Below are 8,526 nucleotides of genomic sequence, written 5' to 3' on the forward strand. Positions count from 1 at the left end.
CAATCTCTCCCATCACATCACACAAGGATCTGATGTCCCCGGCTGATGTTTTTGTTCCAGGCTCCTTCTACTCAGCTATAGACGAGCAGATTTGTGTATTGGAGGGAAATGTTTCCTGATCTTCACTCTTCACTCATGTTATGTGAAGATGATTGTAGTTGGAGATGTGAGAAGATTGTTTTCTGATGGGAATGTGTGTAGAAAAGCAGGTAGGAGGAGGAATGGGACACACACTCAGGAGGTTGGAGGTGTTTGCAGCCTCTGTGTTCAGCCTCCTGAGCAGATCATGAGAGCGGTAAGTGAGAGATCGATAAGTGACAGTCCAGTGAGCAGATCGGGTCCCCGATAAAGATCGGCCATCCTTCCATTTCATATTAAAATCGTTTTTCTCTCTGCAGGGAAACACAAGAAGAGAAAGAAGATTCTCCAACAGTGGAATGACAGTCAGTGGGCGTGTCTAAAGTGTAACCAATAGCAGTGCAGAAGGCAAGTTCTATATCAGCCAATAGCGGCGCAGAACGTCTGTATATAAGACAGAGCGCCATTCGAGCATTATATTTCTATTATCTAATTTAGAAACTCGCTGAGAATAATGACCGAGACTGAGAGCGCCCCAGCCGCCGCTCTTCCAGCGGAGCCCGCCGCCAAGAAGAAGCCGGCTAAGAAGGAGGCAGCCGGAGGAGCCAAGAAAGGCAGCAAGAAGCCGTCCGGTCCCAGCGTGTCCGATCTCATCGTCACAGCCGTGGCCGCTTCCAAGGAGCGCAGCGGGGTCTCCCTGGCCGCCCTCAAGAAGCTCCTGGCCGCCGGAGGATACGATGTGGAGAAGAACAACAGCCGTCTGAAGAGCGCCGTCAGGGCGCTGGTGACCAAGGGGAACCTCGTCCAGGTGAAAGGACATGGAGCCTCCGGATCCTTCAAGATCAACAAGAAGCAGCAAGAGGGCGACAAAGCCAAGAAAACCGCCAAGAAGCCATTGGCTGCTGCTAAGAAGCCGGCCAAGTCCCCCAAGAAAACGGCGGCCAAATCACCCAAGAAGCCGGCTAAGTCCCCTAAGAAGAAGGCGGCCAGCAAAGCGACCAAGAGCCCCAAGAAACCGGCAAAGGCTGCAGCTGCCAAGAAGGTGACAAAGAGCCCCAAGAAGCCCAAAGCTGCAGCCAAACCGAAAAAAGCCGCCAAGAGTCCGGCTAAGAAGGCGGCCAAACCCAAGGCAGCAGCCAAGCCCAAGAAGGCCGCTCCGAAGAAGAAATAAATCCAAGCAGCCAAAGATCTCCTTCATCTACACCCCCCAAAGGCTCTTCTCAGAGCCACCCACCTCCTCCTAACAGAGCCACACCTACCTACCTACACCCACCCCCTCCTAACAGAAGTACACCTATCTACCTACACCCATCTCCTCCTAACAGAGCCACACCTACCTACACCCATCTAATCCTGACAGAGCTACACACACCTCCTCCTAAAATAGCCACACCTACCTACCTACACCCACCTCCTCCTCCCAACAGAGCTACACCTACCTACACACACCCATCTCATCCTATCAGAGCCACACCTACCTACACCCATCTAATCCTGACAGAGCTACACACACCTACCCACCTACACCCATCTCCTATCAGAGCCACACCTACCTACCTCCATCTCCTCCTAACAGGGGCAGGATAGACTTTGCATAGTATAGAGGAGCTCAGATGTTCCCCATCACACATTGTACATTTATCCCTTGCAGATCATCTCATAATCTACATTTTATAGGAGAAATCACTGGAAGAGATCGGAGATCCCTCCTGATATAAAGGATCTTTAGGAACCCCACCAGACACATCTGTTGTGCGGATCGGCGACAATTCCCGCACACTATGTGTGAGATCTCCGAGAGGGGGAGGGGATACATTTCCCCTAAAAAATAGAAATCGGTTTAGCAGCGCCGATGTTCCGTTCGGATAGAAATTCCATCTCTCGGCTCCACTTTTACAAAGTTCACCGTGTGATGCTATAAACGTTCTTATTGGCTGACACAGGCCGATCGGGGAAATTTGAATTTGCCCGCCGAAATCTCATCGCCGCGAAGTTTGCAAAGACAGATAGGGAATGGTGCTGTGCACACTCACTGTACATATCGCTGTGTGCTGATCGGCTGAGAACGATCGATTGGAATGAGAAATGTCCAATTCTCTCCAGGGTGCCAATAATTGTGTTGTGTAGATAATGAATGAGAAGAGCATAATAAAGAGTGTAAGCTCTGCTGGTGAGAAGTTTAGGAATGTGCAGCTGTGTCCCCTCCCCCTGTGTGTGAAAGGGAAGATTGTAGAAAGTTGGAGAACATCAGAGGAGAGATTCCTGTGATAGATCGGGGAGAGGAAGCAGAAGAATGAGGAGTGAGTGTGAGATTTATTAGCAGTGAGTTGTAGGATTTATACACCCGAGCTGAGAAATCGGTGATCCCGGGGAGTGTTCAGGAGGGGGAGGGGAGAACAGATTTCCTCTCTCTGATCTCCTGGTAGTGATGAGAGAAGAAGTAAAGATCCTGTTTATAGGAACGTTTGTTTTACTGCCAAATATTGTTCCATTGTATCTATATAGAAGTGTGAATTGTTACTCTGTAATTGTTAGTAATGTTACAGATCAGTTCCATTGTATTTAGGGGACAATAAATCGGTAAAAGAAAGGATCTTCTTTATAGATGAGAAATGTGAATGATTTCTCTGGGATCGGTTTAGAAATGTTACAGAGGAGCTTCGCTCACCATGAAATATTCCTCCATTGTATCTATTAGGGAAGATATAGAGAAGTGTGATTGGTTAGAAATGTTACCGATGAGATTTCCTTCCACACTGAGGATCGGAGCGCAGAGAAAAGAGAAATGCAGTGAAGCTGATGGCCGGGAAAGTGTAGAAATGTAGTAGCGGGCATGAGGGGGGGATGTGTAGAAATGTAGTAGCGGGGATGCGGTAGTATGGAGCTCTCTGTGAAGAGGATGTGGTGGCTCTGAAAAGAGCCTTTGTGCTTTGTAGAGATAGTATGGAGGGAGATAAGAATGTATTTAGGCCCTCTCTCCGCGGATGCGGCGTGCCAGCTGTATGTCTTTGGGCATGATGGTGACCCTCTTGGCGTGGATGGCGCAGAGGTTGGTGTCCTCGAAGAGTCCTACGAGATAAGCCTCGGAGGCTTCCTGCAGAGCCATGACGGCGGAGCTCTGGAAGCGCAGGTCGGTCTTGAAGTCCTGGGCGATCTCTCGGACGAGGCGCTGGAAGGGCAGCTTGCGGATGAGCAGCTCGGTGGATTTCTGGTAGCGGCGGATCTCCCGGAGAGCCACGGTGCCGGGCCTGTAGCGGTGAGGCTTCTTAACTCCGCCGGTGGCCGGGGCGCTCTTGCGGGCGGCTTTGGTGGCCAGCTGCTTGCGGGGAGCTTTCCCTCCGGTGGACTTACGAGCGGTCTGCTTGGTTCTTGCCATGGCGGCGAAAAGCTTCTAATCTCCAGACGGAACAGAAGTGTGAGAACACGGGCTGTGCGGCGTCTATTTATACAGACCACGCTCCGCGTTTATTGGTTAGTGCTGACCACGCCTTCTTAGGTTTAATAGGACCATTTCTTAGAGCTCTAATCAGCCAATGACTGAGTTGTGAGATTCAGTAGGGCGGGGCTTTCCCAGCCAGAGGTCACATGGGACAGATTAACCCGAACCTGCCTGGAAAGCTGTGCGCGCCATTGTTGAAATAGGAGACATTAGAAATATTGTGAAGATGAAATGCTTTGTGAGATCCACTAAAGGACAATTTTACTATAAACTGCCCAGGAAGGATCATCGGGAAATGTTTTATTGAATCGGAAATAATTTCTGGCTTTATAAATACGTTTTTTCTTAGTGATCAGCAAGGTGTCAGAGTTTAGATTTGATTTTCAGGAACAATCTCTAATGAAGGTTTCTATGAAACGTGTAATACTTCCTATCCCATCATATAGAAAGGTAGAGATCTATGAGAAAAGTCATCTCACTATTATGTTCTGTATGTAGCAATGGGGGAGGGGATTCTGCATTCCGAGGACTTGGAATAAAAGAGAAGATATGGAAATGTTTTACATTATTCAATCATCTTCACATTCCATTTCTATTCATCTTCTTAATAAAGCATTGATGATATTTCCCAGATAAATGTTTTGTCGGATTTGGCGGTATAATAGGGCTGATTATTTGTAACGTTCTCAACATTTCAGGCGGGAAAATTTAAAAGTAGTAATTTGAAATCTGAGCCAATCAGAGCTGTGGGCGTTTCCTTAATCAGCCAGAAATGTCTGCTGAGGCGTCCAAAAGGAAAAGTGTTCTGAGATAATTCTCCGTTTCCCCCCCAGAAAATACTTGTTCAGCAGACTTTCCATTGATTTCTATAGGAAACATTATCTAGCAGGGCGGATTCTGTATTGTGATGTATAAAATGAAATCCTAAAACAACAATAAAATTGAAGGATTTTTTTTTTATTCCTAAACTACCGCTAAAAGGATCGGTGATTGTTTCCCGGAAGAAGAGGATTCTATGGGAGGAATTTGAAAGATTAACCAATCACATCTGATATAGATATATATATATTGTTTTTTTTTTAAACAAAAAAAAAATCTGATGGAGGCTCTGACTGATCTGTGTTGATGTTTCAGGTGGGGATGTTTGGTATATAACGAATAATTTCTGATCTGTAAAAGAAATGTAGTAAAAGTAAAGTATGGAGAACAATGAGGAGGAGTCTCTGTAAGAAGACATTGTTCTATAAATCTTTATAATAGGATAGAACTGGCAATGGCTGGAAGCACTGACACGTCTCATGATCGCCCATTGTGCTGCAGTATAAGGATGAGAGAGAAGGTAAAGGCGGACATCTAGATTTATGATCTGTGCTACTCCGAATACATAAGAATTTATTTAGACCAGAAAATCGCACCAAAACTTATGAGTTTATAGTATTTAAAACAACTTCACCTAGCTAAAAAAAAAATAACAATTTAGCACACTATTAAAATGAGAGTAGAGCTCTGCTGTGATGTATGTGGGTGGCTCTTAGAAGAGCCTTTGTGTTTGGTGAGGGGGAGTTGTTGGCGATTACTTGGCTTTGGCAGCCTTGTGGCTCTCGGTCTTCTTGGGCAGCAGCACGGCCTGGATGTTGGGCAGGACTCCTCCCTGGGCGATGGTGACGCCCCCGAGCAGCTTGTTGAGCTCCTCGTCGTTGCGGACAGCCAGCTGGAGGTGTCGGGGGATGATGCGGGTCTTCTTGTTGTCGCGGGCGGCGTTACCGGCCAGCTCGAGAATTTCAGCGGTGAGATACTCGAGGACTGCGGCCAGATAGACGGGAGCTCCGGCCCCAACCCGCTCGGCATAGTTGCCCTTCCTGAGCAGACGGTGAACACGACCGACTGGGAACTGCAGCCCAGCCCGGGATGATCGGGTCTTAGCCTTTGCCCGAACCTTTCCTCCTTGTTTACCGCGGCCAGACATTGTGGGATGAGAGTCGTCAGACGAAGATACCAAATTCCTGCCCCTTCCTTCTATTTATACAGTCACTGCTCTGACGTCACATTCTGTGATTGGTTACATTTGAAGCCACCCAATAGTTATCTGAATTGTTTCTAGACCAATCGGTAAACGAGGAAGGTAATCATTCCACCCCCTCCCCATCACATGACTTAATCCTCCAATAGAAGAGTGAGGAGGAGGAGCAGTGATTTGCATAGGACGCCTATAAAAGCAGCACATGAGGGCGGATCCAGCACTCATTCCCTGCACACAGCGGAGAGAACACATTAACCCTTATCATGCCTGAACCAGCCAAGTCCGCCCCGGCGCCCAAGAAGGGCTCCAAGAAAGCCGTGACCAAGAGCCAGAAGAAGGACGGCAAGAAGCGGAGGAAGAGCCGGAAGGAGAGTTATGCCATCTACGTCTACAAGGTGCTCAAGCAGGTCCACCCCGACACCGGCATCTCCTCCAAGGCCATGAGCATCATGAACTCCTTCGTCAATGACATCTTCGAGCGCATCGCCGGCGAAGCTTCCCGCCTGGCTCATTACAACAAGCGCTCCACCATCACCTCCCGGGAGATACAGACCGCTGTCCGCCTCCTCCTGCCCGGAGAGCTGGCCAAGCACGCCGTCTCCGAGGGCACCAAGGCCGTCACCAAGTACACCAGCGCCAAGTAATACCCCTCCCCCACCCATCACCCCAACAACACACAAAGGCTCTTCTAAGAGCCACCCACAGACATCACAGCAGAGCTCTACTCAGTATAACTATCTTTATTTCCTAAGTAAAAATATGTGAAACTATATATGTGGGTGGGCAATCATGAGACATGTCAGTGCTTCCAGCCATTGCCAGTTCTATCCTATTATAAAGATTTATAGAACAATGTCTTCTTACAGAGACTCATCCTCCTTGTCCTCCATACTTTACTTTTACTACATTTCTTCTACAGATCAGAAATTATTCATTATATACCAAACATCCACACCTGAAAAAGGAACACATATTAGTAAAAACATCCATCAGAATTTTTATTAAAAAAGAAAAATATCAAATGTGATGGACTAAACATTCAAATTTTTCAGATAGAATGTTCTTCCAAGAAAAAATCACCGGTCCCTTTAGCGGTAGTTTAGGAATACAAACATTTGTTAAAATATTATTGTTTTAGTGTTTGATTTTATACATCAGACTACAGAATCCGCCCTGCTAGGGAACGTTTCCTATAGAGATCAATGGAAAGTAGAAGTATTTTCTGGGGGGGAAACGGAGAATTATCTCAGAACACATTTCCTTTGGGACGCCTCAGCAGACATTACTGGCTGATTAAGGAAACGCCCACAGCTCTGATTGGCTCAGATTTCAAATTGCTACTTTTAAATTTGGCCGCCTGAAATGTTGAGAACGTTACAAATAATCATCCCTATTATACCGCCAAATCCGACACGGAGATCATCAGATGAGACATTTATCCGGGAAATATCAATGCTTTATTAAGAAGATGAATAGAAAATGGAATGTGAAGATGATTGAATAATGTAAAACATTTCCATATGTTCTCTTTTATTCCAAGTCCTCAGAATGCAGAATCCCCCTCCCCCACTGCTACATACAGAACATGATAGTGAGATGACTTCTCTCATAAATCTCTACCTTTCTATAGGATGGGATAGGAAGTATAACACGTTTCATAATCACATCTGTATAGAAATATGCAACTAAAGATCAAATTTCTCTCCCCTCTTTCGGATCTAGAATTTGTACATATAGCAGATGCACAGATTTGTTCTTCCTGTATCAAAATCGGAATGTTCACAGATATTATATCTGTTATATAATCATCTCAGTATTAGTGATCTCCATTATTTTAATCATGAAATAATGACTTCGGTTCAGTTCCAACATAAACGATATATTCTCACTCAGCAGCCACCTCGGAAAATCGGCTCCATCACTGAGTGCTGACTCTACAATCTCCTATACATTAACTGCCCAACCAAATAAATTTAATATTTTTCTGTTCCTTATCTTTGGTAAATGTAAAGCAGATCGAACAATCAGATCGCAGAGTGTATGGGCAGCTAGACATCGCAGCACTCCATTGCTTAGTGAAACAAAGAGCGGAAGTTCCTATTGTTACACAATAAATGTGTAGAAATGAGTGTTGGGAGTTGTGAATGATCAGCCCTTTTGTGTGAGAAGGTGGGTGGCCCTGAGAAGGGCCTTTGTTGTGATGAAGCGGGTAAGCGGTGGGATTATCCTCCGAATCCGTAGAGAGTGCGCCCCTGGCGTTTGAGAGCATAGACGACATCCATGGCGGTGACGGTCTTCCTCTTGGCGTGCTCGGTGTAGGTGACGGCATCGCGGATGACATTCTCCAGGAAAACCTTCAGCACTCCGCGGGTCTCCTCATAGATGAGTCCGGAGATGCGCTTGACACCCCCTCTGCGGGCCAAACGTCGGATGGCGGGTTTGGTGATGCCCTGGATGTTGTCCCGGAGCACCTTCCTGTGCCGCTTGGCGCCTCCTTTCCCCAGACCCTTCCCTCCTTTACCGCGACCAGACATGATGATTCTCTGCTACAAAGACAGACTGAGCTCAGCTGTCTGCCCGCCCTCATTATATACAACCTGAGCGGACCAGATGGAAACCTTCCTGGGAAAGAGGCGGGGTCACAACATTCATTGCAAAATAAAGATCATTTCATTAATTTATAAGGCTCCTAAATATTCTGTTATATTCAGACACATTAATGCAACAGCAATACATTTCCAAGAAGATTATTTTATTCCTTCTTCTCATGTATTTTCGATTTATTCCTGGAGATTACATGGAGAACAGGAAACTTATCACATTATACCAGAAACAAAGTAACCAGTTTCCATTGTTCATAGTAATTTCATATTTATAAAGCATTATTGTGAAAAGAGAACAAATACACACATCTTCAGACAGTTCACAGGCTGAGCGGACCTGATGGGAGACATGCTGAGAAGGGGGCGGGGTTCAGTCATTTATTACA

The 8,526-nt window shown here is 46.3% G+C and overlaps 4 protein-coding genes across 4 annotated transcripts; 2 read left to right on the top strand and 2 right to left on the bottom strand.

Annotated features, from left to right (window-relative positions):
- Window positions 1-592: 592 nt before the first annotated feature.
- LOC309543700 (histone H1-like) lies at window positions 593-1,249 on the top strand (the record flags this gene model as incomplete). The annotated part of the gene is made up of 1 exon (XM_082276148.1): window positions 593-1,249. One exon carries the CDS (start codon window positions 593-595, stop codon window positions 1,247-1,249), a length of 657 nt encoding a protein of 218 aa, XP_082132274.1.
- Window positions 1,250-3,043: 1,794 nt separating this feature from the next.
- On the bottom strand, window positions 3,044-3,454 carry LOC309543703 (histone H3.2; the record flags this gene model as incomplete). The annotated part of the gene is made up of 1 exon (XM_082276151.1): window positions 3,044-3,454. The coding sequence occupies one exon, from the start codon at window positions 3,452-3,454 to the stop codon at window positions 3,044-3,046; it is 411 nt and encodes a 136-aa protein (XP_082132277.1).
- Window positions 3,455-5,800: 2,346 nt separating this feature from the next.
- Window positions 5,801-6,181, top strand: LOC309543705 (histone H2B 1.1; the record flags this gene model as incomplete). The annotated part of the gene is made up of 1 exon (XM_082276153.1): window positions 5,801-6,181. The coding sequence occupies one exon, from the start codon at window positions 5,801-5,803 to the stop codon at window positions 6,179-6,181; it is 381 nt and encodes a 126-aa protein (XP_082132279.1).
- A 1,578-nt stretch (window positions 6,182-7,759) lies between these two features.
- Window positions 7,760-8,071, bottom strand: LOC309543707 (histone H4; the record flags this gene model as incomplete). The annotated part of the gene is made up of 1 exon (XM_082276155.1): window positions 7,760-8,071. The coding sequence occupies one exon, from the start codon at window positions 8,069-8,071 to the stop codon at window positions 7,760-7,762; it is 312 nt and encodes a 103-aa protein (XP_082132281.1).
- Between the last annotated feature and the right edge of the window lie 455 nt (window positions 8,072-8,526).

The sequence above is a fragment of the Pelophylax lessonae genome, assembly GCF_965119305.1.
Source record: "Pelophylax lessonae genome assembly, contig: HAP1_SCAFFOLD_320, whole genome shotgun sequence".
NCBI lineage: Eukaryota > Metazoa > Chordata > Amphibia > Anura > Ranidae > Pelophylax > Pelophylax lessonae.